Source organism: Canis lupus, chromosome 2 (genome assembly GCF_003254725.2).
Source record: "Canis lupus dingo isolate Sandy chromosome 2, ASM325472v2, whole genome shotgun sequence".
Lineage (NCBI taxonomy): Eukaryota > Metazoa > Chordata > Mammalia > Carnivora > Canidae > Canis > Canis lupus.
The window spans coordinates 20,233,255-20,261,054 of NC_064244.1; the positions used below are offsets into that span (position 1 = coordinate 20,233,255).

Sequence of the window (27,800 nt, forward strand, 5' to 3'; positions counted from 1 at the left end):
CACCCAAAGAGAAAACCAGATCTTTGGTATACACAGAACATTTACAACAATTGACCACATACTGTGTCGCAGAAGAAGCAGGAAATCCTAGTGATCTGTCCTCTGCAGTGCAGTGATGCTGGAAGTCACAAATAAAAGGAGAGCTCAGATCATCCCACACCTATTGGAACTGAGTGCATCTAATAAGCGACCATTAGGTCAAAGAGGAAATTATAAAGAAAACCATGTAATACTTAGGACTGACGGACAGTGAGGACACACCATGTCAAAATGTGTGTAACATGGCTAAATTAGCACTTGAAGGGAAGTTGCCAGCATTAAGTACGTCTCTTAGGAAACAAAGACTAGAATTACATGGAATGAGTCTTTGACTCAATAAGAAGGAGAAGGAGCAACAAATGTGAAAGAAGGAGATAATAAAGGTAAAAGGACAAGTTAGCGATGCAGAGACCAATAGCTACCGCAGAAAATAAAAGGGAAGGTTGACAAAAGTCAAAGCTCATCTTTAGAGGAGTAGAACTAGATTTCTGCCAAGGTTTTTTTTTTTTTTCTGCCAAGGTTTAAAAAAGAAGATGCATATAAAAATACAGAATTATAAAAAGGAAAAGAACTATTAATAGCAGCAGTACATTTTTTTGAAAATGAATGATAGTAAAAAAAAAAAAGAAAATGAATGATAGTATATTTGATAATTTAGGCAAAGTGGATAAATCTCTGGATAAGTAGGAAAATACCAGACTGAGGCAAGAAAAGTGGAAACCTTGAATAAGTAAACATTGAGGAAATGAAAACAATGTGCAAAGATCTCTTCTTCAGTAAAGTCCCAGGTCCAGATGGTTTTATAGGTGCATTTTGCCAGATGTTCCAAGGACAAATACTCCCCACACTAGGTGTGCTTTTGTGGGATATAGTAAAGAGGTAAGTTGCTCATTCTTCTGGCAGATTTGATATTGACGGTTTCACATATGGCCGTGTGAACATCCTGATTAAGGTAGTAGCTCACTGAATCTCACAGTCGTGAGATCGCATTTATTTATCTGCAGATTAGGCCACCACCTCTTGCACTGATCCAGGCTGTTTTCTGCAACACAGAACCTAAGCTTGGAGAACACAGAGCCACGTGTGTTACAGAGACTCAGGTTCAGAGGGAGAGGGCAGTGGGAAGATGGGGATGGGGAGGTTAAGGGGAAAAGTTGAAACAGAATGGCCGTGTCAAAGGATATGTAGGTTTAGAAGGCATTTAACCCACGTTGCCACGGCCCCTCAAGAAAGGTACTACTTTAGCTCTATCATGTTTTCAGACTGGAAACGTTTTGTACCGTGAATCAGAAATTGTTACGCAGAGAGTTTTATAACTACATCTTAGTCCTTTTTTTGTGTGTTTGAGATGGCAAAGACCTATAAATCTATGAAAAACTGTAGAAACACTCAGTATGGTATACATATGATCTCTTATTTTAATAGATATCCATTGAAATTGAAACTCCTACCCAGATACCTTTAGTCGATGAAGCGTCAGGGGAGGTAAGTAAATGTTAAATTTAATTTTAAGAAAGTATTATTTAATAAGATGATTGACTTTCTCTGTGATTTTATTTTTTTTTCTTTTTTCTTTTTTTTTTCTCTGTGATTTTAAATGTGCATTTTACCATAAAAAAATTATAGTAATTGGGTGAGTTTGTAGGGGAAAAATATTTGTGTTCCATTTCTTTTCTACATGCAAAAGTTTGGACATAACTCCTGTCTTGAATTGATCCTTTTTGTATTACCTTCTAATGTTGAGAACTCCAGTTGTTATTACTCTGATGTCATTGTCAAATTTATTAAGCTTATTATAATATTCAGGATATAATACGGTGTTTAGTGCTTTTGTAGCAAATTTATGTATTTGTGATTTTCTTTTTTTCCTGAATCATTTCTTAAGAAAATCCACTTAAGTGTCCAAATGGATCCAATATATTTTTTGTCCTTAAATTTAGAAGCAGATACTTTTGTGTTGTGAATATATTTTTTTAATAATACGCAGGATTACGGACCTGCCTTTTATTTATTGTTTTAACTCAAATTCTTCCTAGGGCCAGGAAGTATTTTCCTATTTTATGGTAAATCTAGGTAAGATTAATTCCATGGCCTGGTTATAACCTGCTCTGTTGACATGTTGAACTCTGATGGGTGTCCACTCTCTGTGACCAGGCGGGGGCTGAATTTTCACATTTCCTCTCTGGGGACGATTAGGCGTGTGAAGCAGTCCTCTTCGATTTGTTATCCAAGTGAGGACTGCAGGGCCAGTTGAGGGTGGGTTAAAAAGGAGGTAAAAGGGGTGGCCTGAAGGTTGCTCAATGCTGTCCTGGACTCAGTTAGCTAACACTAGACTCCTCTGATCACCTCACTGCCTTGCCACTTATGTTGGTGACAGGCTTTGTCAAATCTGGGCACCAGACAGCAGGCAGCTCCCATTGACCAGAGTCTTGCTGTTCCACTCTGGTCCTTTGTTCTCATGTGCTGTGGCTTTGTGTGTTGTGTCGCCAGCACTTACCCTGGGACCTTGCTCTAAAGGGGCTGTTGGAACGAATGATGTTAGACTTCAGAAGGAATTGCCACTATCAGGGAGCGAGCCAGGGTGTCCAGAGCTCTGCCTATTAGCTCTGCCCAGGACAGAATGGTGACTTGGGGCCAGGCTATGTCAGGCTTTTTATTTTTATTTTTTTTTTAGTTTAATAATAGCTTTATTGACTTATAATTCATATATCATACGGCTCACCCCATTTGAAATGTACAGTTAGTGGCTTTTAGTATATTCACAGAGTTGTGTATTCATCATTACAGTCATTTTTCAAGTATGTTCATCACCGAAAAAAGAAACCCTGTACCCATTAGCAGTAATTCCCTGTCTCTCCTTCCCTCAGCCCATGGCAACCACTACTCTAAGTCTATAGGATTCACCTATTCTGGACATTTCATATAAATGGAATTGAAAAAAAAAATAAATGGAATCGAACAGTATGTGGTCTTTTGTGACTTACTACTTTTATTTTGCATCATGGTTTCAAGATTTATCCATGTTGTGATATGTCAGTATTTTGTCTCTTTTTTGTGGCCCAAATAATATTCCATTGTATGGATGTACCACATTTTGTGAAATTGCTCATCAGCTGATCGACATTCAGGGTCTTTCTACTCATTAGCTAGTGTGAATGCTGCTGCTGTGAACATTCGTGCACCGGTTTTCATGCATGAATGGATGTAAGTTTTCATTTCTCTCGCGTGTATCTAAGAGCGGAATTGCTGGGTTATACTAGTCACTATGCTTAACCATCGTTTTGTGGGCAAGGATTCTACTTGTTTCCAGGATATGTTGCATGAGGAAATGAGAAAAGGCGTACCGTATTCTTGAGAAGTACTTGAATCTATTCTACCAAGGAGCGCTTTTTTAGGCAAGGTCCTAACGATAATTTATATCATTGTTATTTTTTCTTTATTTTCTTTTTAGAAGGAAGATATTGTTGTGACTCTCTTACCAGCTGGTCACTGTCCAGGATCAGTTATGTAAGGGAGCCCATCTATTTTGCTATTTTATTATACATGTATTTGTAGAAATAAATCTTCAGGGTCTAGAAAATAATAACGTGTACGGAGATTACTTCTCTAATATGTAGGTGGCAATTTCTTTAATCTTTGTTTTAAAATTGAACTTGGGGGATTGAGGTGAAATCAAGTTTGACCTGTGTGGCTGTCTTTTAACAGAAGTGTTCCATGGCCATTTCTCTGTTGGCTTTGCATTTTCCCATCCCATGGATTTTTCTCTCCATGAGTAGGAGTGATCTCACATAGTTGGGAGAGCCAACACATTTCAGGGGATGTCTGTTGCAAATGCGGAAGTATATTCTATTGTGTTATTCCCCCCAGGAAAGGTGGCAGCTGAGTGGCTGGTATAGTTTAGAGCTTATATTAAAATCCCATTAATACTATATCGTAGGTGGCTCTGTTCGCCAGGAAACATTTGCTGTGGATTTAGTGTATATTTGCTTCGTTAGGATGTTGTATGAGACTTAAAAGTCACCAAGACAAATTTCCTTCTCAGGTTTTTATTTCAGGGCAATAACGGAACAGTCTTGTACACAGGAGACTTCAGAATGGCAAAGGGAGAAGCTGCTAGAATGGAGCTTCTGCACTCCGGGGGCAGGTATTAGACTTTGTCTGGTTTTTGTTTTGTTTTGTTTTGTTTTGTTTTTTTGAGAGCTTGCAGAAGCAGGGGGAGGGTTAGGGACAGAGGGAGAGAGAATCCCAAGCCGACTCCACAGGCAGCACGGAGCCTGACGCGGGCTCCATCTCTAGACCCTGAGATCATGATCTGAGCTGAAATCAAGTCAGCTGCTTAACTGACTGAGCCACCCAGGTACCCCCAGACTTCATGTAATTCTTGACTGGAGGGCTGAATCATCTAAGAAGTTTTACTGCTCCCTTCCCCCCAAGTACAAGCCTATGTTTCAGTTAGAAAATGAAGTTTATTATACTATTTGTGATAGTAAAACAAATTTTTCTCCTTGCAATGGGGTGATGGTAACATTCTTTCTGTAAATTGATTGGGGCAGTAGTTACGTGAATTGTCAAAATTCACCGAGCTGCATTTACAAAATCTTTGTATTTTATTGTGTGGAAATCATTTCCTAACAAAGTTGATTTCACAAAAAAATTCCAAATGGAATGGAGCACCTTCTAAAATCACTGAGAATTTGGGGATCCCTGGGTGGCTCAGCAGTTTAGAGCCTGCCTTCGGCCCGGGGGGATTGAGTCCCAAGTCGGGCTCCCTACATGGAGCCTGCTTCTCCCTCTGCCTGTGTCTCTGCTTCTCTCTCTCTCTGTCTCTTGTGAATAAATAAATAAAATCATAAAAAAAAAATTCTTAAGGGGATTCCTAGTTGGCTTAGCAGTTTAGCGCCTGCCTTCGGCCCAGGGTGTGATCCCGGGGTCCTGGGATCGAGTCCCACATTGGGCTCCCTGCATGGAGCCTGCTTCTCTCTCTGCCTGTGTCTGTGCCCCTCTCTCTCTGTCTCTCATGAATAAGTAAATAAAATCTTTAAAAAAAAAAATAAAATCACTGAGAATTTAAATTTCACATTTATTTTATTTCATGGTAGGTGGTTAACACTAATTGTTTTTTTTTTAAACCCTAATTGTTGTTGTTCTTGTGTTGTTTTTTTTCCAGAGTGAAAGACATCCAAAGTGTGTACTTAGATACTACTTTCTGTGATCCGAAATTTTATCAAATTCCTAGTCGAGTAAGTCTCCCCAGAGAGGCAGGGTAGTAACTGGGGTGTGGCTGTATTTCTAGTGGGGGGTTTCTAGAATAACAGGTCAGATCATAATCGTCCCATTATTAATTGGCATTAATACCTGTGACTGTTGGGAGTAGAAGGGGTGAGTGATGTTCTTAAAAGCATTAAATGCCTTTTAAACCTCTTGACCAGGAGGAGTGTCTGAGGGGAATATCGGAGCTGGTTCGAAGCTGGATCACTCGCAGTCCCTACCATGTCGTGTGGCTGAACTGCAAAGCAGCTTACGGGTATGAGTATCTATTCACCAACCTTAGTGAAGAGTTTGGAGTCCAGGTACGGTGATGGCTTTCTTTTCTGTTGCTCCTTCCATCCTTCCAGGTTCTCCTTTCCTCCCCCTCCCAACCCCTCAACAACCAGCCGCAGTAGCAGAGGGAAGCAGCCTATCAAAGACAGCGTGTTGGGGGCCCGGGTGGCTCAGTCAAACAAACCTCTGCCTTCTGCTCAGGTCATGATCTCCCGGTCCTGGGATCGAGCCCCAGGTCAGGCTCCCTGGTCAGTGGGGAGCCTGCTTCTCCCTTTGCTTCTCCCTCCGCTGCTCCCCCTGCTTGTGTGTGTGCATGCAGGTGCTCTCTCTCTCTTTTTCTGTCAAATAAAATCTTAAACCAAAACAAAGGCATGTGTGGCGCAGGTTGGCAGCCCTGTGGAGTGAGAGGTCATCTCTGTTTATTCGTGTCCTCACAGGAAGAGCCCACTGCAGCCCCGGTGGCTGGGAAGAGCCCTTTGGTGAAATGTCCTGTAGAGCAAATATTTTTTTCAAAACTGTGGGTGGTGAAATAAACGTAGCCATCTGAGTGTATTGCTTACAGTCAGAGTAATTGTCATTTTGTGACAGTTTACTTAGGGAATCAGACACATGCATGTACGCGTGTGTGCAGTGGTGCCCTGGGAAACCCATTTCTTACTGTGGGTCCTGGTCAAGGTGTGTGAAAACCACTGTCCTCGAGCACCGAACCCTTTGGATGGATCCATCTGCCCCCGATCAGGCTGGGAGGGTGTTCTGTTGCACCTTCCCTTCCATGTGCTTTGGTGCTGGGCTCTCAGGCTGACCGCGGAGCCTGGGGCGTGAGTGTGGCTGCGAGCATGTGGCTTCTGCTTGTCCCTGAGAGAAATGACCCTGAATAAAACAAAGTGCTGGAGCTAGTTGGACATTCAAGTTCCATTCCATTTTGTGCCTTGTAACATAGATCTCCGCCCCCCCACCCCTCCCTGCCCTCCAGCCAACAGATTTGTGCCAAAAATTCAGTCATACACAGTGTCGTTCAGTAAAATAAAAAAGATCTAGTTTTTCTGCATTGGACATTTTATAAATTCCTCCCTCCTTTCCTTCGTAAGTTGTGACTCCTTTGGTCCTTCTTTCCTTCTGTCAAAATATATTGGTATAAAGTTGTAAATTCTCCGTTTTGAGGGTTTGCTTTCATTCTGAGATTGTTGTTCCTGTAATTTGGGTGTTAAAATGGCCTTTTAAATTAAAATCAGGGGATCCCTGGGTGGCTCAGTGGTTTAGCGCCTGCCTTTGGCCCAGGGTGTGATCCTGGAGTCCTGGGATCGAGTCCTGCGTCAGGCTCCCGGCATGGGGCCTGCTTCTCCCTCTGCCTGTGTCTCTGCCTCTCTCTCTCTCTCCCTATGTCTATCATGAATGAATGAATGAATCAATCAATCTTAAAAAAATTAATTAAAATCGCAGTGAGGATAGGTTGTGTGCACGCACGCATACATACACACACGCTGATCTCTGTTCTCCATTGTTTTTTCCCTCCTGGCCTCTCTTAGTGAAATAGGAAGGTGACAGCCACTTAGCAGGTGCCAAATTTGGGTTGTAAATTTTTGCGTGTGTGAAGTCCGGAAAGGGTTGAAGCTCCTGCTCTTGCAGGCTCTGAAGGAAGAAACCATGGGCTGAGGAGCCTGCGGATAGGGGAGAGCAGCCTTGGGGGTGGCCCGGTGACCTTGGGGGTGGCCTGGTGACCTCTGGAGGGAGCCCTCTCTTCTGCCCCTTAATCCCTCTGCAGGGGTTAGAAACAGTTTCAGATCAGGAATTTCAAAAGGGACCACAGGGAGGTGTTTGACTAAGGAACCTCAGAGATGGTCTGTGGCAACTTTTTCAGGCTTCTTTATTTTTGTTGAGGACAAAAGTTTCTGTATCTCTGTACACTTCAGAACTCACCCCTTTTCATCTCTGTACAGAGTCCAGAAAAGCAAATTTGTTGCTGCTTCTTGTTAGTCGTTAGTAAACAGGGAGTGAGTGGAATAGGCCGCAGGCTAAGTAAGCAATGACACTTGGATCCTTTTCACGCGTGTCTGGTATTAATTACCACAGCGTTTGACTGTATTCCAATCTATTGTCAGTCAGATTTCAAAATGAGACTAGTTCTTTTTTTTTTTTTTTTTGAGACTAGTTCTTACTGTGCCACTTCATAGTCCTACCACCCGCTTAGGTACACGTCATTTAAAGAAGAGAATCCTTTAAAACTGACACATTGTGACGCCGGGGTGGCTCAGCAGTTTAGCGCCTGCCTTCGGCCCAGGGCGTGATCCTGGAGTCCTGGGATCGAGTCCCACGTCGGGCTCCCTGCATGGAGCCTGCTTCTCTCTCTGTCAGTGTCTCTGCCTCTCTCTGTGTCTCTCTCATGAATAAATAAATAAAATATTTTTTAAAAAACTGACACATTGGCTTAACAATTTAAAATGTATTCACCTTAAAATTCCACAGGTGGCTAAGGTTGTTTGGTTTTTTTCCCCCTCCATCTGCCTTCCTCCTCCTTTTACTCCTGCAAAGGGATGTGTGTTAAGGGGGGATCTGGGCCTCTGCTTCCTGCTCCAGTGGTGTTCCCTCTAAAACTGCCCTTACTTACGCGGCACGTTGGAGATGTGTCTTCCCAAGTCAGTGATTGTTGGGTGTTTGGTTACAAGTGTCTGTGTGTTCACAGTATTTAGTGAACAGTATTTAGAATAAGACTTGGCAGGTAGTAGGTGCACAGTAAATAGGCATTGAATGACTCTTGATGAAGGACAGCAGAATTGACCCTCCAACAGTGCGGGTTTGAACTGCATGGGTCCACGTATACGTGGATCTTCTTTGACAGATGTGCTATCATATCCTATGTGGTAACGTATGGTGGCTGCACTGGCGGTGAGCACAGCATGACAGAGAGTTCTAGTGTCCTTCTCCTCCTTCAATCGCTGTGCCTCCCCCTGAAACTAATGTAACACTGCGTAAGCTGTACTTCAACCCATAAAAGTACAGTGCAGTACTCAGTGCATTTTCTCTTCCTTATGATTTTCTGAATAACATTTTGTTAGCTTACTTTATTGTAATACAGTATGTGATCCATCTACGAAATCTGTGTTAATTGGCTGTTTATGTTATTGGCAAGGCTTCTGGTCAACAGTAGGCTACTAGAGTAGTTAAGTTTTGGGGGAGTAGAAAGTGATGGGGATTTTTTTTTTTTTTTTGACTATGGGGCATTGGGGCACCACAGTCGTTCGAGGCCAGCGGTATTAGCATGGTTCAGTGAAAGCCACCAGCCGAATCCCCAGCATGTTTTATTACCACCGATAGGCACTAATGCTGACCGGTGGGGATATGATCTTTGTCCTTCGCTGTTGACTGCCAGCAGATTACTGGTGTGGACGGAAATAGCCAAAAACTAGGGGTGTATTTTGTTTTAAAGGTGTTATTTATTTGGAGAGGGACAAGCAGACTCGCTGCTAAGCAGGGAGCCCAACACGGGGCTTGATCCCAGGTGCCGCTGCCAAAAACTTAAGTTTTAAGAAAGAAGAAAGAGTTCACTAACTGGATGATTTGCCCTGCATAATTACCCTTGAACAATTTCTTTATAGGAAATACAATTCAAATAATACGCTTATATGTGCTATTTTACTCAGATTCACGTGGACAAACTAGACATGTTTAGAAACATGCCGGACATTCTCCATCATCTCACAACAGACCGTAACACTCAGATCCATGCCTGTCGTCATCCAAAGGTACGGAGTCCATTGTTTTTCTCACTGTTGGCGTGATGAATGGGAAAACAGAATTGTTGGTCCAGAAAGAAGCTGTGAAATCCCATTTTCTAGGCCCCTCAGTTTACAAATGTGAAGATAGGCTGAGATACCCCAGGCCATGCAGCTAGACGTTACTATGTTCCATAAACTGCATGGTAGTCAACAGACACAGACCCTCTTGGTTGTTTAATGAAATAAATCCATACACATTTGATACATGTTTATTTGTAATGAATTAGGTAATGAGTAATGTATTTATAATGGAAATAGTAATATGTTAGAGCTTCTAACTTAAAACATTTATAAACTATTTTTCTTCTACTTATTTGAGATAAATACTTAGGTATAACCTTGCTTCGGACTTAGAAATGGTGTTACGGATTGCTGGGCCAGTTTCAAATGACCATTTTTAGTGTCTTTGCCCCTCATTTGTAATTCATTTTCGAATGCCACCATAGAACTCTCATCACTTATTAAATGTCCTGTTATTAAATGTCAGGTATTAAATTTTGCATTTGCCCTTAACATTTTTTTCCCTTTCAATTTATATAGCCATAATCATGATCTTCAGAAGTGGGATTGCATGATCATCATATCCCTCTAAATTTTAAAATATCTGAGCATTCAATTGCTGAGTAATTTTCATTTTAGTAAATGCTGCATTTATATATTTAGATACTCACTGTGGTAATAATATTGGCTCCATTGCCAAAAACCTAAAGTAAACTTGCTCAGCCCTAAAGTAAAGCATAGTTTAAAAAAAAAAAGAATTCTTATCTACAGCCTGGCCTATTCTACTTGAGACCACTCTAGGGTAACTACAAGGTGAGAAATTATTTTGATGATTGGTAAGCTGCATATTAAAACTCAAATACAAATTTATTTCATCTTTTTGTTTTCATGCACAGAGACACACACCTACTCACTGAATTCACGGATGGAGCAAAGTCCGATAGATACAGAATAGCAACTGTTTTGTCCCTTTTCTTTCTATTTAAAAAAAAAAATGTCTTTGAGAGAGAGTGAGAGAGCACAAGCAGGAGGAGCAGCAGGCAGAGGGAGAAGCAGACTCCCTGCTGACCAGGGCACCCGATTCAGGGACTTGATCCTAGGACCCCAGGATCATTCCCGGAGCCAAAGGCAAAACACTCAACCGGCTGAGCCCCCAGTCCCTGACTTGTAGCCTTTGTCCTCACAAGCCCAGTAAATCTCTTAATTGGCAGATTTGTCTCTGCTCTGAGTTTTCTTACGTCCCACAAGTAGCTGAATTTGTAACTGTCACTTCTGTCACTTCCCACAAGGCTGCCTGCCTCGAAACCCTCCTCTAACTGCTTGGTCTTGGTCCCCCGGCCTCAGGGGTACAGCTCGCAGAGCCCTGGCATACCCCTCCGCCTCATCAGGCTCCAGAGGCCTCCCGAGACATCGGATTTGGATGGAGCGCTAATGGTTTTGCAGGACCCCTCTCCAAACGTGATGTCCTTGGGAAAACAGTTTCATTGCTTTTTAGCCCTTTAAAAGCATTTTTGTTACTTTTCCCTCGAACTGTATTTTGAAAAAGTTGGACGTGTAGCCCGTATCCATGCTTCCCTGTTGTGTAGTGGTGTCCTTTTTAGCATGTGGCGCGGGGGAGCAGGGCGCCCCGAGCTACGATCAGGTGTGTGTTGCGGCCCCTGTGCCCTCTTCTATCTCTCGATGGAGATCAGGTCTCCAGCTTTTGGCTTTTCTTTCAGGACACTGATATTTTCAGAGTCCAGGCCAGTCGTTTTGCAGAATGTTCCTAAATTTGGGATTATCTGATTGTCTCCTTACATCTACTTTTTTGTCATGTCTGTAAACTTAGAAACATTTGTTTTTGAGACCTTGCCTACAGACAGATTTGTTGAAAATGTTGAACTGCTTTTCCTTCTTCGCAATCTTTTTTAGGCAGAGGAATATTTTCACTGGAATAAGTTACCTTGTGGAGCTATTTCCAAAAACAGAATCCCGCTCCACACAATCAGCATTAAGCCATCCACTATGTGGTTTGGAGAAAGAACCAGAAAAACAAATGTAATTGTGAGGTAAGAAAGCAACCTCTCTTTTGAGAGAAACCTTGCTTTTGAGGTAACTTCTCTGATTTAGTTTAAATGCAATTGAGCCTAACCCAGGGAGGAGGATGCACTATAATTATGGAGAATAACTTCTGAAATTTAAACACTATTTAAAAAGGTTCTGCTTCCCAACCTGTCTGATGGCCAGTGTCTTTAGCCAGTATTTGCTGAGGGCTACTCTGGTTGGGTGGCTGGAGACTGAGGGCATCCTGCTTGTCAGGGAGTGGGGGGGTGTGACGCTGCAGGGGATAGAAGCCCTCAGTGGAGCAGAGGAGAACCATAGCGATCATCCCATTTTGGCAACACTTCTTTAATATTGGGTATTCAGAATGTCTACAAATACTTATATTTCTGGAAAGAGTTCCCTCTTGTCCAAGGAGAAACCTTTGATTGTAGGGTGATTGCATATTGGAGTAGACTAAATGAGAAGGCAGGAAATGTAGAACTTAGCTTGGTTTTGTCAAAAGAACTTTTAATTTTTGTGTTTTCATTTCCCTTTAGGACTGGAGAGAGTTCATACAGAGCTTGTTTTTCTTTTCATTCTTCCTACAGTGAGGTAAGAGGATCCCACGGACCCAGACCCCTGTTGCCACCTGCTTCGGCAGCCATCGTGGTTGACAGTAGTGCCTCTGACTACCAGAGGCATCTCTCTTCTTACTGCTTAAGATTTGTTTTGGCTTTTCCTAAAGAAGTTTAGGGAAAACATATCAGTAGATGAGCCATGTTTGCTGAGTACAGAGGAAATTGGCTATTATCACCTACTTTCAGCCTAAACATTGAAAAATGTGGATGATTAAGGTTTTCTTCCCATCTTACTTCCTGCATATATTTTAACTTCCCCACTTTGGTTGTTCTGTCCAGCTGTCATTAGCTGCTTGTAACTTACATGAAGGAGTACTACAGATAAATCTCCTATGGGCGGCCCGAAGGTGCCATCCAGATTTTTGCCCCCTTCCAAAATTTGATTGTGCTGAAAAACTATTTAAAAAATAGTCCTGAATATTCAGCAGTGGGGAAGAACAAAGGCTACTGAGGTAAAGACCTTGTTTCTTTTCTTTTTTCTTTTTTAAAAATATTTTTATTTATTCATTCATGACAGAGAGAGGGAGAGAGGCAGAGACACAGGCAGAGGGAGAAGCAGGCTCCATGCAGGGAGCCCGACGTGGGACTCGATCCCGGGTCTCCAGGAACACGCCCTGGGCTGAAGGTGGCGCCAAACCACTGAGCCATCCCAGGCTGCCCAAGACCTTTTTCCTTAAGAAGGATGTAGCATATTGGGATTACTCAGTTTAAGGCTTATTAAATAGTTTTGTTAGGATTCTTTTTACTTTTTTTTTTTTTTAATTAGTCAACATATAGATAAAACATTATTAGCTTCGTTATTAGCTTCAGATGTAGAGCTCAGTAGTTATCAGTTTTGCATTGTCAGGATCCTTTTCATGTAGGAAATTGACCTGCTAGAGTGGGAACTTGGTATGTGTACTTTATTTGCAAACTCCTCATGCATTTCCAGAGTAAATGCCAGCATCTCATAAGTGCTGAGTTTTAGTAATCTCATGTACATATTAGGAGAAAAAGGTGCATAAAATCAGACTTTGTATGACACTTTTAGTTTGACCATTTCTGCACTTAAACATTGATTTCCCGGGTAACTATCATTTTTGTATTTGGGATACACGGATGCGGCACTGCAGCAGTGAGCCGTGAGCCGTGGGCGTGTTAATGATTCGAACAATTGGATTCTTCAGAGCGCAAGTCAGCCGTAGTGTTGTAAATGACTCTTCATCATATTATCGAAATACCACAGTGTATTTAAATACTATTTAAATACTATTAAATAACTGACCTTAACTTTCAGGTACAAATCGGTTATCTGAGAGCAGCTTGGAAGGGATTCATTGTGATGGCATAATTGAGCTAATGTGTTTTCCTCATTTTATCCTGAAATCTCAGATTGTTGTCAAAGCCCCCTCCTGGGGATTTGTCTTCTGTTTGGTATCTGGCTCAGGATCAAGGCCCCTTCCTTTGATCCCTTAGGGCTGGGGATTCTTTCTGTCTCAGCCACCGGGAAGGCATCTAATGAGGGAATGGGTTTGGCCTTACTTTTTCACTTAGGACTACATCTGGCCTGTTTCCCTCCTTCAGTGTAGTTAGCAGCCGGGTTGGAAAGCATAAGCCTTCCTGGGATTTTATGCAGTTACCCCTTAGGAGGTCTTTTTGGTGCTTGAGCAGAGAGATGAAACAGATGACCCCCCTGCCCTGCCATCATCCCCCACACTCCCTCTGGATTAGCACTACTGATCGCACACATGGAGAGTCACCATGAGCTCCACTTGGTCATCTCTCAGGGTGGTGAGGAGACAGGCTTTCCTGAAAACTCTAATAGGCCTATCCTAAGTATAGATCACGTTGAAATATATTTAAAAACATAAGTAGTAGATTTTTCAAAAATTATTTTAGAGCATATACTCGAATGGGAGGGAGAGGCAGAGAGAATCTCGAGTGTAGAGCTCAACTTCATGACCCTGAGACCATGACCTGAGCTGAAACCAAGTGAGCCGCTCAACCAACTGAGCCACCCAGGTGCCTCCCATAAATAGGAGGCTTAAGTATCATTTCCTGTCAGTTTTTCTGACTACAGCTGATCCTCCTTACTCATGGATTCCTTATTTACAAAAGTCTGCTTGCTCATCAAAATTTATGACCCCCCAAATTAATAGTTGCAGCGCTGCAAGGTTGTTTGCAGTCAGGCCCAGGGAGTCAGCAGACACGCATATTCCCGGCTGAGGCTGAACAGGGTGGTGCTCTGCCCTCGCCACTGAGCTCCAGGGTAAACAGGTGTCCTTTTGCAGGCAGGTCAGTGCTGCATTTACACATTTCTGTGCTTTTTGTTGGGGGTTTCACTGTTTAAAACGGCCCCCAGGTGCAGTGCTGGGGAGCTGTGCATGTTCCTAAGCACAGAGGCTGGGCTGTGCCCTCATGGAAGAAATACATGTGTTTGATAAGCTTTGTTCAGGCAGGAGTTATGGTGCTGTTGGCCGTGAATTCAGTGGTAATGAGTCAACAGTGCACGTGGAATAGGTGTCAGAAGCGCATAGAAAACAAGGTGATAAAAAAAAAAAAAAAAAAAAGAAAACAAGGTGATGCGTTGGTAGGCTGACAGAAACAGTGACCAGAGGTTCACAGGAACCTGGTCTTCCTGGTAGGAGCCCTGGTTCAGTGTTTGCCGACTCACCGTGCCCAGTGACTTCAATGAACATAACGAGGATAAGAATAGACGGTCTTCGTGAATGGTCTTAAGGCAGACATCTGATGCAAGGACATCAGCTTGTACAAGGGACAGAGGGTGCCTCTCTAGTGGGTGTCTCTTGCCTCCTGTGGCCACTTCATTTCTAAGTAAAAGTGAATGATTTCTGGTATAGGTAAACCTTACTTTCTTTATCCCTCTTCCCTTGAAAAGCCTCAGAACAAATTATGCAAATCATATAGGTTGTGGCCAGGTAAGTAATAGTTTCTGCTCTGAAAGTAAAAAAAAAAAGAGTTTATGGAAAATACCTGAAGAATGAATGGGTCGTCTTGCTTTTTCTCCTGTTTTAAATAAGGTAGCCACTTTATTTTAATATGGAGTTATTGATAATTCCTGGGTTCCTACTTCTTTTGATTTGGTAAAGTTGGGTTCTAATAATTACTCAGATCTCAGTTTCCCCACTTGCAGAAGGGAATAAAAACCTTTGTGTGTTGTCATTATCATGTGTGTGATGGATAATTTCACTGAATGTTAAACATATGCCAGGCCAAACTCTTCACATGCATTATCTCATTAAGACTTTTAGCTGAAGAATCGAATGCAGACTCCAGGTAACCTGACCAAGATCACATGTTCACCAAGATCTAACAAGTGACAAAACTGAAACTTGTCTGGATTGTAGAGATGTTTTGAGGAATATTGACAGAGTTCCTCTTTTATAGCATTCAGAACTTTGCAGAAAATCAAGGTATTCATGAAATTTTTGCCTTCAGTTTTCCTCTAGGTTAGAATAAACTGTTAGAACAAATCAAGCATCCTGGAAGAAGTCCATGAATCCATGATTCCTAGTCCTTACTGTGGAACAGAATCACCTGAAGAACACTTAAATATTCAGATTTCCAGGCCCCACTGTAACTCAGTAACAAAAGGATTTTGGGGGTGGGCCTGAATGTTGATTCATTTTTCCTGGGAGGCCCCCAGGTGGTCCCCATGTGCAGCTAGCATTGAGGACCACACAAGAAATTCCTGCTGCTCTTTCTCCTGGCCTCATTTGTTGCTTCTCTGACACCCAGATTTTTCAGCATAGAGATAATTGACCTATTTTATTTTCCTTCTAGATTAAAGATTTCTTGAACTACATCTGTCCTGTGAATGTGTATCCAAATGTCATTCCAATAGGCACAACTTTGGATAAGGTTGTAGAAATGTGAGTAGTTGCTACTTGTGAAACTTCTATTGTTGAACAGATGGATGCAGAGACTAGTTTTGGGCCTAAGAATTGGAGGCAAGGGTGTAGGATGGAATGGCTATAAATACGTTTCTTGCTGGGAACACGATGGCTTTATACATAACACGATATGTTATGTATAATCCTAAAGGCTGCTGGGAATCTGGCCCAAGGAACCATTTGGCAGTGAGGCCCTCCTCAAGTCTTTTTCTGTGCCCTTTTGTATTTTATCATCACCGTGCCTTAGCTTTCAGCCTGTAGAGAGATAAGATTTGTGAGATTCTTCGAAGAGATCAGGAAGCCTCATTAAACAGGGACCAGTAAGCAGCCAGCTAGATGTATTCTCTGAAAGCCAGAAGGTGTCACTGTCTTACTTAATAGTCTTGTAGAATAGGACCTGCTTTTCTGCAGTGCAAGAGCAAATACAGGAGTTTTGCCTTCCTCCATCCTACGACTAGATAGCTGTATAACAGGTTGTATTCTGTTTACCACTTTATTACAGTGAAGTGGTTTTTTAATTATTAGACATGGCTTTTCAGTTTTTAAAAGTAGTTATTTATGATTTTTCCCATGGCTAAGTTTTTATAATCTCTGTAAATGATGATTATATTCCAGTAGCTTTCCCCACAGGAAAAATATAATTATCATATTCGTTTCAGCTTAAAGCCTTTATGCCGATCTTCCCAAAGTACTGAGCCAAAGTATAAACCACTTGGAAAATTGAAGAGAACTAGAAAAACTCACCTAGACTCAGGTAAGAAAATGACCCTGGGCTCAGGGTTTCCACAAGCAAGGCTGTTTTCCAGGCTACTCTGGTCCAGTGAAAGCTGCATTGGGCACAGGTGGGCCTGGAACGGACTGTCACTCAGACCTGTCATCATTCTCTCAAAGTGCTTTGCCTTCCTTTCTTCAGCCTGTAGAATCAGGAGTCCGATCTCCTTCACAAGCTTAGAACAAGCGACTGGGAGAACTGTGCCTCTATTGAATGGTAGGGCCTGTAAGGAGAGGCTGTGCTGTTAGTCTTGGCCATTTCCTTCAAGATACTAGTAAATGCTGATAATGGGAACTTTTGCCACTTTTTCATTATTCTTTTAGTTTTTCAGCAAAGAGCAGCAGTAACCTCTGAGGAAGAAATCAGAGCTTCAGACTCCAAACAAAGCTCTGCTCCTTTATAGCAGCCACATTTTGTGGTTAGGATTCTGAATTTCAGTTGCTTTATAGTGGGGAGCCAGTTACTGTACCAGGTAGCTAATACATGACCAAAAGAGAGTAAATAATGATAGTATTTCTTGAACACCTGCTGTATATGGCAGGTATTGTGCAAGGTCCTTTACGTATGTTACAGTTAAACCTCAAACCTCCAAGGGGTAGGATCCCAATTTCACTAACAAGAAAAATGAAGTTTAGAGAGTGAAGTAAATCCCCCCAGGTCCAGCCAGAAGTGAGTGATGGGGTTGGGATTCTAATCCAGGCCTGTCCTTCTCTTCTCCATTTCTGCATTTCCTCTCATTTAAAATCAAATAGAAAACCATTAAGATGCAAATTCCAGGACTGATTCTAGAAAAACAGTTGCATTTTCAGATGTTACCGCTATCATGTACTGCATCTTCTAATCCTTTATATATACAAACTTAGTTGTAAGTTTAAAAAAAAAAAAACTTTATTTTTTTTAAAAGATTTTATTTATTCATGAAAGACACAGAGAAAGAGAAAGGGAGAGAGAAGCAGAGACACAGGGAGAGGGAGCAGCAGTCTCCATGCAGGGAGCCCGATGTGGGACTTGGTCCCTTATCCTGGGATCACGAACTAAGCCGAAGGCAGCTGCCTGCTGAGCCAGCCAGGTGTCCCTAGTGTCCAGTTGATGCATGTTTACATATTCACGTACTGGAGAAGCTATCACCCTAATTAAGATAATGAAAATATCCATTACCTCCAAGTCCCCCTGTGCCACTTTGTAATTCCTCCCAACTACCCTTCTTGCTCCCTGCTGTCCTGATCCATGCCAAGGCAGCCACTGATCTGCTATCACTGTAGATTAGTTACCATTTTCTAAAGTAATCACATACAAGTATATGTCTGGCTTGTTTCACTCAGCATATTTTGAAACTTACTGATATTGTTGCATGTATCAAAGTTCATTCTTTTTTATTGATGAATAGTATTTATTGCATGGATGTACCACAATTTACTAATCCATTCACCTGTTGTACATTTGGGTTCCCAGTTTTTGGTTAGTACAAATAGAGCTGTAAACATTCATATACACATCTTTGTATGAATGTATGCTTTCATACTAGGAGTGGGTCGTATGGTATCTGTGTCCTTAAAAAACTGCCATATTGTTTTAGAGTGGTTGGACCACTTTGTATTCTCGCCAGTTCTCTTGCTCTACTTTGTTGTCATTATTTGGTCTGGGTAGACTTTGTACTTTTAGGTATCCTAATGTGTATGAAATGGTATCTCATGGTTTTATTTTGCATTTTTCTAAGATCTAGTGAGGTTGAGCATCTTTGGTTATAGGCTATCCATGTATTTTCATTGGGGAAGTGTCTGTTAAATCTTTACCCATTTTATTTTTTTATAATTATTTTCTTTCTTTTAAAGATTTTATCCAATTATTCATGAGACACACACACACACACACACAGAGAGAGAGAGAGAGGCAGAGACACAGGCAGAGGGAAAAGCAGGCTCCATGGCTTCATGCAGGGAGCCCGACATGGGACTCAATCCCGGGTCTCCAGGATCAGGCCCTGGGCTGAAGGCAGGCGCTAAACCGCTGAGCCACCCGGGCTGCCCCTCTTTACCCATTTTAAAAATTACTTTTTCACTTTATTATTGTTCTGAGTGTTTCTGGATATAAATTTATCAGTTACATGCTTTGCAAAACCTTCCTCCTGGTTTGTGGCTCATCTTTGCAGTCTCTTGAAGAGCAGAAATTTTAAATTTTGATGCTCAATTTATTAGTGTTTATTTGTAGCATAGCTAAGAATTCTGCCTGACTGAAGGTCACAAAGGTTTCTTCTTGTTTTCTGATAGTTTTAGGTTTTACATTTAGGTCTATGATCCATTTTTCTAGTTATTTCTAGTTTGTATGGTACAAACTAGAGGTCCAAGGTCTTTGTTTTTTTTTTTTTTTTCCTCCTGCATATGAACATCTAGACACTGGAACCATTTCCTGAAAAGTTGTCTTTTTCCTACTGAATCGTCTTTGCACTTTTGTTGAAAATCAGTTGACAATATATGTGGGAGTCTGCTTCTGGACTTTTTATGTTCCATGATCTCTGTCTTAACATCAGTACTGCCCTGTCTTGATTATTGTACCTTTATGAATTTTGAAATGATACAAGTTCTTGAACTTTTTTGTTACTTTTCAAAGTTGTTTTGGCTATTCCAGGTCTTTTGCATTTCCATCTGAATTTTAGAATCATCTTGCCATTTGTACAAATGTCCATGGGAGGGAGTCTGGGATTTGTTAGTAAATTTGTTGATCTGGGAAGAATTGAGAGATTACATTTAATCTTTATTTGGTTTATTGGCTGTAACTTTTTATTATTTTTTAAAGATTTTATTCATTTATTCATGGGAGACACAGAGAGAGAGAAGCAGGCTTCATGCAGGGAACCTGACGTGGGACTCGATCCAGGGTGTCCAGGAACAGGCCCTGGGCTGAAGGAGCGACCACCTGGGCTGCCCCTGTAACTTTTTATTTTAGTGGCTTAAGTATACATCTTTAACTTAGCAGAGTGAAAAGATATGTATTATTGTAGTAATAGCATAGTATGGTATAAGAAACTTAATGGCAGTTATTTCCCCCCTCACAGTCTGCAATTTTACTCATACGTTTTACTTGTTATAAACCCCACAATATTTGCTTTATGCTGTCAGGTTTTTAAAGCTTTATTGCAGTGTAATTTAGATACCATAAATTTCACCCTTTTTAGGCACACACTACCAGACATGCAGACGTTTGCACCTAATTTTAGAACATTTCTGTTCTTCCAAACTATGCCCATTTCAAGTCCCTCCCCACTAGCACCTCCAGTTTTAGGTAACCACTAAATCTACAGGTTTGTCTCTTCTGGACATTTCATGTAAGTGGAACTGTACAACATTTGGTCTTGTGTGCCTGGCTTCCTAAGCATACTCTTTTTTAGTGCCACATTTTATTTATCCATTCACTAGTTGAGGGACATTTGAGTTGTTTCTACCTTTTATTTTTTTATTTATTTTTTTGTTTCTACCTTTTAGTTATAAGTTATGCTGCTTTGCATATTCGCATACTGGTCTTTGTGTGGACACAGGATTTATTTATTTGGGATAAGTAACATAGGAGTAGCATTTCTAGATGATGGTGGGGGTGGTGATGCGATCTTAGCCTGAGCTGCTATAACAAAATACCAGACTGGGTGGCTTAATAACAGACGGGTCTCATAACTCAGGAGGCTGGAAGTCCACAAGGTGCTGGCCGTTTCATTCTGAGGCTTCTTCTCTTGGCTTGTAGGCAGCTGTCATATTGTGGTGCTGAAAGGCCCCTTCCCGGGGCATGTGCTGGGGCTCTCTGATGTCTAAGGACACCAATCCTATTTCATCAGGGTGCTGTCCTAACTTAAATTATTTCCTTTGAGGCTCCATTTCCAAATACAGCCACACTGGGGGTTAGATGGCTTCAACATGTCAATTTAGGGGGAGGTACATTTATTCCATAATATACACACAGTAAACCTATGTTTTAACATTTTAACAAACTGAGAAGCTATCTTTCAAACTGAACACAATTTTATTCCCACTAGCTAAGGATTCCAATTTCCCCACATTGCAGCTCACACTTTGTCTTTTTGATTATAGCTCTTCTAGTGGGTATAAAGAGGTGTCTCATTATAGTTTTGATTTGCATTTCACTATTTGAGCTTAAGTATTTATGTTCTTTGCTGAAATGTCTACTTCAATCTCTTGCCCATTTTATTTTTTAAATATTTTATTTATTCACGAGAGACACACACACACAGAGAGAGAGGCAGAGACACAGGCAGAGGGAGAAGCAGGCTCCATGCACCGGGAGCCCGATGTGGGACTCAATCCCGGGACTCCAGGACCACGCCCTGGGCCAAAGGCAGGCGCTAAACCGCTGAGCCACCAAGGGATCCTCTCTTGCCCATTTTATTTTTTTCTTGCCCATGTAAAATTTGGATTATCTTCTTGCATTATAAGAGGGGTTTAAATATATATATATATATATATATATATATATATATATATATATATATATAAAATTTTATCTGAGAGTGTGCAGATGAGCAGGAGGAAGGGCAGAGGGAGGAGCAAACTCACCACTGAACAGGGAGCCCCAGTCGGGACTCCATCCCAGAACCCTGGGATCATGACCTGAGCCACCCAGGAGCCCCTGTAAGAATTTTTAAAGGACTTCTACCCAGTGTCCATAATTAGGATTTGCAAATATTTTCTTCCAGTCTATACAGCTTGTCTTTTTACCTTACTGATGGTGTCTTTTGAAGTTTAAAATTTAAGTCCAATTTATCTGATTTTTGTTTTACTGCTTGTGCTTTTGGGGTCCTAATCAACTATGGCTTAATCCAAGATCATGAAGATATTCTCCCATGTATTTTTGATCATTTCAGTTTACCTGAAGTTTACTGTGTTAGGTTCTGCAATAATTTTGGATTTCTAAGAGTATTCATGCATTTTGTTCAGGCATATGGTTAAATGGCTCGGATAGTGTGATTCTTTTGTGTCTAGAACTCACTCTCCCCACTACTAACACAAGGCCCCTTTTAGTACCCCTACAGATGCCCTGTGAATTATAAGGGGTTCCACACTGACTGTTGGGAACAGGCACTGTTCCTAGCACTGTGTGCATTCTGGTCACTTTTAGTTTTTTGGAGTAAGTGTTCCCTGGCCTCAGGTAGTTATCTCACACACAAGTGTGCACTGGCCAGGGTGCTGAACACCAGAGGGGGCCCTCGCTCTAAGCCTCTGCTCTATAGATCCAGCCACACCTCAACTACTGGATGCCCAGGGGCTCTTCCTGCTTGGAAAGGTCACAAAGTGAACTGGGGCAGTCTTAGGGCTCGGAGCCCCTTCATTTGCTTCTCCTGTCTCAGGTGTCTTTGTCCTTCAGTGCCTGATAACGAAGGCTCTCAAGAAATTTGACATATTTATCTGGTTTTAGTGGTTTCATGTGGGAAGTTCAATTTAGTCCCTGTTACTCTTGGCTGGAAGCAGAAATCTTTAACATTTTGTCCTTTTATATATCTATTTTTTATATCTATATTTTATATATATCTATATCTACCCAGAGGACTCTGGTTTTTTTTGGTTTGTGGGCCACTAGTTCTAAGTTTTCAAATTGGTATTTCTTTTTCCCTCATTTTTGCTTTTTTTTTTTGTTGTTAGCTTTGATTTTGTTCCTTGACTCCCTAGTGTTATTATTATTATAGTGATTTTTATAGCTTTTATTTGTATAGGTATAGATCTTTAGCAATCTCTGGTGTCAGTCTGATGTTTTTAGATGTATTTTGTAAGCCATAGGGATGTTTGCTTTAATTCATATCGTTGACCTTAGTCCTGTGCGTGTGCTGCAAGGTCTATGGTAATTTTGGAGTAGTTTTTAGTTTCTTTAGTCTGTTAAATGTTCTGTTGATGCAAGTCAATGGTTAACAAATGTTAACCATGCAGTGTTTAACAAATCTTAGAGCAACGGATTTTTTTGTGTGTCAGCATTTGAAGGGCAAGTTGAGCATTCTTTTCTCAGTCAGTAAAGCTCTTTGTGCTCTGATTTTTTGTTATTATAGCTTATTGAGAATATAGGATTCCACCACTCTATTTTGAATAGCATTTTAATGTATTTCCTTCTCCCCATTTATGTAAATACCTAGAACTCACAGGACATTAAAAATGTTTACTGTGTAGGCACCAGTAAGAACAGAACAGGGTCCTAAGGTTCTGTAGTTGTGTGAGGCTCGTTGGGACTGTGGAGAGGTGGACAACAGGACATAAGCAGGGACCAGGGCAGTGAAAAGGAAGGAAAAACACTTGGGGACTTAGCTGTACAGTGTGTAGAGGCTGAAAAGCAGTTAACCTTTCTGTGGGGAAATTAAACTTCACTTTTACAAATAATTTTGTGATGAACAACACTGTACCTAAGTCTGTTTCACACTTCTCATTATTGGGTTAAATTGTAGAAATTATTTTGTCCAGTATGGCTTACCAAGTTACAAAGTATCTATGAATTATGATGTTTGTCCTTTTTAAAGTTGGGTTTAGATGTGCTTATCAGCCTGGGTAAATGCTATTAAGGATTTTAAAACTTATTTTCTTAGTGTTATATGCCTTTCCATTTTCATGGAGAAATTAGAATCATCTTGGTTTAGTAAAGAAACTTTCTTAGATACAGATTAATATGAAAAATGTTTTGATAGGTTTTACAGTTGAAACATACTGTGATTCTAGTATAGTCACTAATCTAGAAGAATATGAAACTGCTTAACCTTAAATACAAACAATAGAAATATTTCGTAAAATGTAACTGTGGCAAAAACAAATTTATACTCCGTGTTTTGAAAGAAAAGCCGTATCTTGGAGATGAGGAGGATTCCAAATATAGTCGCTAGACATCTTAGTCGCCTTAAGTCCTTAAGAATTAGGCAGAGCAAGGAATCAAACTGATCTGGTTTTGACCTAGAGTCTCGTCACACCACTTCTCTCGACTGGTCTCCTCACTGGTAAAATGCAAGGATGATGATCTCTGGCCCATTTTTTTTTAAAAGCAGCTTTTATATATGTAAGTGTTTAGCTACATCCATGTTACCTTTTTAAGTTGCCAGGACAGCAGTCTCACGAGCATTTAATTTTCCTCTTATGTAATGTTTCATTAGAGGGCAGGAAAGAATGTTTTCCCTCCAATTACATGCTTACTCAATTTATGATAATTTCATTCTCCAAGTAGGGTTTCCTCCTTTTAAGAATTTAAGGGGACTGGCTCATTATATTGCTAGTGCAACATGCTTTAAAAAGAAGATCACACACACAAAAAAAACAAAAACAACAAAGAAAAATCATACACACAAAAGAAAAAAGAAAATCAGTAAATTAAATTCGTGGTTTTCATTTTGGGCCACTAAATGTGGCTTATTCAAAGTAAGCCCCATCTGGCACATTTGTTCCCCCCCAGTGTCTATCACAGCCTTGTGCACTTAGCTGGCTCAGGTTGCTATCACAAATACTAGAGACTGGGTTACTTAGCAATAGACATTTATTTCTCACAGTTCTAGAGGCTGGGCTGTCCAAGGTCCAGGTACCAACAGATTTGGTTCTTGGAGAGGGTCCATTTCCTGGTTGTAGACAACCTCCTCCTCAGCACGTGCTCACCTGCCTTTCTACACACTGTCCGTGCATAAAGAAGGAAAGTGAGTCTTCCTACAAAGACACTAATCCCGTCTTAGGGCTCCCACGTCCAAATACCATGACACTAGGGCTTCAAATTTAGGAACTTTTGAGGACACAGACATTTTGGCCCATAACATCTGCAAAGTAGGTATCAAAATGTTCAAAGAAATAATAGAAAAGTGTTTTATTTAGCCAATTCACTGAGTATCCACTATTTGCCAGGCACGTACAGTTTGCAAACCTGGCTGTTGAACAAGTCACTACTAAACTATAAATCAAATTATTGGGTCCTACCTTCAGCATTTCAGTAGTCTGGAATGAGATACAGAAAGCTGTTTTTTAAAAAGGGTTTCCAGGGGTGCCTGGCTGGCTCAGTCAGAAGAATATGCAACTCTTGATCTCAGGGTCACGAGTCTGAGCCCCATGTTGGGTGTAGAGATTACTTAAATGAGTGAATAAATGGGGGGGAAAAAAGTAAAAAGCTTTGCAGAAAAGGCTAATGAACAGCCAGGTTTAAGAACCACTGACTGTGGCCTATTTGGAGAACACAGATCTGTATTAAATGGGTTAAATTGTTCAAAATATCTAAGGGACCTTTTTTTTTTAAATAATAAATTTATTTTTTATTGGTGTTCAATTTGCCAACATACAGAATAACACCCGTCAAGTGCCCCCCTCAGTGCCCAGTCACCCATTCACCCCCCACCCCCTGCCCTCTTCCCCTTCCACCACCCCTAGTTTGTTTCCCAGAGTTAGGAGTCTTCTTGTTCTGTCTCCCTTTCTGATATTTCCTACCCATTTCTTCTCCCTTCCCTTCTATTCCCTTTCACTATTAAGGGGCCTTTTTCTTAGAAGAAAAGTGAACTATTACTTGCAGTTCCACCAACTGAAATCATAGTTAAATGCTACAAATTGGATTTTAAGTTAAAAGCACCAATTAGCCTCTTTGCGTTCTGTTTCCCATGTATCTCTTGTGTTTTCCCACAGAGGAGGAAGATGACCTCTTTGATGATCCTGTGCCATTACCGTTAAGGCACAAGGCTCCATACCAGCTAACTCTCCACCCTGAGGTATTTGTAATGACTGCAACATCACAAAACCAGCCTGAACAATGGAGACAAAGCACAGGGTACCTCAAAGCAGAGAGCATGCAAACCGTTCCTTGGGCAAACTTTGTAGATTGTGAAGAATCTAACAGTGAAAGTGAAGAAGAATTACAAACCCCAGCTTCATCTCAAGAAGACTTGGGTGCTGTCACACAGCAGCAGCAAAAGGCTGATGTAGAAGTACCACAGTGGGAAATATTCTTTAAAAGAAATGATGAAATCACAGATGACAGTTTGGAAAACCTCCCTTCTTCTACAGAGGCAGGAGGTTCTCAATCACCTAAGCTCTTAAGTGACTCTGATGGGGAATCAACTCATATTTCTTCCCAGAATTCTTCTCAGTCAACACACATATCTGAACAGGGGAGTCAAGGCTGGGACAGCCAATCTGATACTGTTTTGTTATCATCCCAAGAGAGAAACAGTGGGGATATTACCTCCTTAAACAAAAGTAGCTACAGACCAAAAATCAAGGAGAATATCCCTGCTTCTCAGATGGAACAAAATGTACTTTGTCCAAGGAATACTTCCTCTGACTTGAAACACAGAGATCAAAATGTAAAGGTAGTTCCCAGTGTTGGAGAACCGACTGCCCTAAGCAGTGGGAAACACATACCTCAGGAGAAAAGGATGCTAAATCTTAGCACCAATGCAGATTCCCCAAGCTCCTCAGATTTCGAAATTCCCTCAACACCAGAGGCTGAGCTACCTAAAGGAGAGCATTTGCAGTATTTGTATGAGAAGCTGGCAACAGGTGAGAATATAGTCCTTGAAAAGAGAAAAAGCTCATTCTTGGATACTTAAAAATTTTAAAGCTTGCATTCTCAAGCAACCACTAAAAAAACCTACACTAAAGAGGTAATAGTCCAAATCATACCAGACATATCAGAGTGGAGTAAAAACGCTCCTGTAACCTAAAACAGGGCAGTAAAGGGGAAGCAGAGAACAAAAAATGGGACAGATACGGTAGAACTAAATCCATACCTCAATAATTACATTAAGTGAAAATGGTCAAAACGCACCATGAAAACATAGGGGAAAAACAGTCCTCCTATATATAGTGAATGATGCAGGTAGGTTAACAGCAAAGAATGGAAAAAGATCCCTAAATACTACTTAAAGAAGCCGGAATGACCATATTAGCATCAGGCAAATTTCTAATGATAAAAGATCTACACACAACGCTGTATGTATATGTACCTAAAAACAGCTTCCAAATACAAAGAGCTAAAACCAAGGAGAAAGACAAACTAATGCACAATTCTAGCTAGGGACTTGCCCATTCCTCTGTCAATAACAGAATCAGCATACAGGAAGTGAGGAAAGATACAGAATGAATAGCACCACTGACCAACTGGATCTAACTGACGTAGAACACTCCACCCAACAACGTAAGTGCCCATGGCACACTGACCACGATAGACAACCGTATCCTGCAGGTCATAAAATGCTTCAAAAATCAGCCCCTTATTTATCTCAAAAGCTGTATCACTTACAAATGCTGGTATGAATACAATGACAAAATTTAAAGCAGAAAAATTAGAACCTAAAATAATTAAATGGCAAAAGCATTAATGTGTTCTGAGTTGTTTTCCTTCAAGTCCATCAATGGGTTATGTCATCAACACTTTGGGGTATGCTGACATTTTATACATTACGGAAGCAAAAAGATTTCACTTACAATGATTTAAGTAGAGAATCTAAAACAATCTGCAGATTAAATGGAATGATATGCATTATCATGCGTATCACTGACCCCTTTTTTCTACCTCAGCAGCTACTCCTCAGCTTTTGATGAAATATATTCCACAGACTCCATATGACTCGGGTAGAAATACATTCACCCCATTTTACCCCTCTCTCCTATGAGTACTATTACTAAATGCAAAGTGAATATAAAATTATTAAGGAAACCAGCAGAAATTGCAGATCATTGGTTGAGTATCAAGTCATAACTACAACAGGCCTAATAAAACCCAGAGACTTGACTTTTTATTTACAGCTCTAAAAATTAGTTACACTTAATTATTACAAATCATGTAATCAGGGCAGCCCTGGTGGCACAGCGGTTTGGCGCCGCCTGCAGCCCAGGGCATGATCCTGGAGATCCTGGATCAAGTCCCACGTCAGGCTCTCTGCATGGAGCCTGCTTCTCCCTCTGCCTGTGTCTCTGCTACTCTCTCTCTCTGCATCTCTATGAATGAATAAATAAATAAAATCTTAAAAAAAAGTCAGGTTATCAAATGTAACTATATATTCACTGACACTGAAGACCTCACCTTTAACAGTCTAGCTTATAACCCAAAACATGCCTGTAAACATTCTGAATTTTTTAGCACTTTATAATCACACTATCAATTTAATATTACATACTGCCATGTT

The 27,800-nt window shown here is 40.9% G+C and overlaps 2 protein-coding genes across 20 annotated transcripts in view; one reads left to right on the forward strand and one right to left on the reverse strand.

Annotated features, from left to right (window-relative positions):
* The window catches only part of DCLRE1C (DNA cross-link repair 1C), a 36,211-nt gene extending 9,218 nt beyond the window's left edge, over window positions 1-26,993 (forward strand). For 4 of the 7 annotated variants that reach the window (XM_025445183.3, XM_025445182.3, XM_035712885.2 and 1 more), the window contains 11 exons: window positions 1,465-1,524; window positions 3,491-3,546; window positions 4,082-4,183; window positions 5,207-5,279; window positions 5,469-5,609; window positions 9,219-9,320; window positions 11,265-11,401; window positions 11,933-11,987; window positions 15,797-15,885; window positions 16,566-16,660; window positions 25,300-26,993. In XM_025445183.3, coding sequence (XP_025300968.1) covers window positions 1,465-1,524; window positions 3,491-3,546; window positions 4,082-4,183; window positions 5,207-5,279; window positions 5,469-5,609; window positions 9,219-9,320; window positions 11,265-11,401; window positions 11,933-11,987; window positions 15,797-15,885; window positions 16,566-16,660; window positions 25,300-26,222 — 1,833 coding nt within the window. In that variant the 3' untranslated portion in view covers window positions 26,223-26,993. Of the gene's footprint in view, window positions 1-598; window positions 919-1,464; window positions 1,525-3,490; window positions 3,547-4,081; window positions 4,184-5,206; window positions 5,280-5,468; window positions 5,610-9,218; window positions 9,321-11,264; window positions 11,402-11,932; window positions 11,988-15,796; window positions 15,886-16,565; window positions 16,661-25,299 lie in introns of those variants that run through there. The other 3 variants (XM_025445189.3, XM_025445188.3, XM_049100526.1) reach the window with 3 other exon arrangements.
* SUV39H2 (SUV39H2 histone lysine methyltransferase) overlaps window positions 1-27,800 on the reverse strand; it is a 52,921-nt gene that overhangs the window by 1,200 nt on the left and 23,921 nt on the right. For 11 of the 13 annotated variants that reach the window (XM_049100597.1, XM_049100587.1, XM_049100609.1 and 8 more), the window contains 2 exons: window positions 16,651-16,901; window positions 15,103-16,161 (listed from right to left, as the gene is read on the reverse strand). In XM_049100597.1, coding sequence (XP_048956554.1) covers window positions 16,140-16,161; window positions 16,651-16,901 — 273 coding nt within the window. In that variant the 3' untranslated portion in view covers window positions 15,103-16,139. Of the gene's footprint in view, window positions 1-15,102; window positions 16,162-16,650; window positions 16,902-17,584; window positions 17,808-27,800 lie in introns of those variants that run through there. The other 2 variants (XM_049100589.1, XM_025445196.3) reach the window with 2 other exon arrangements.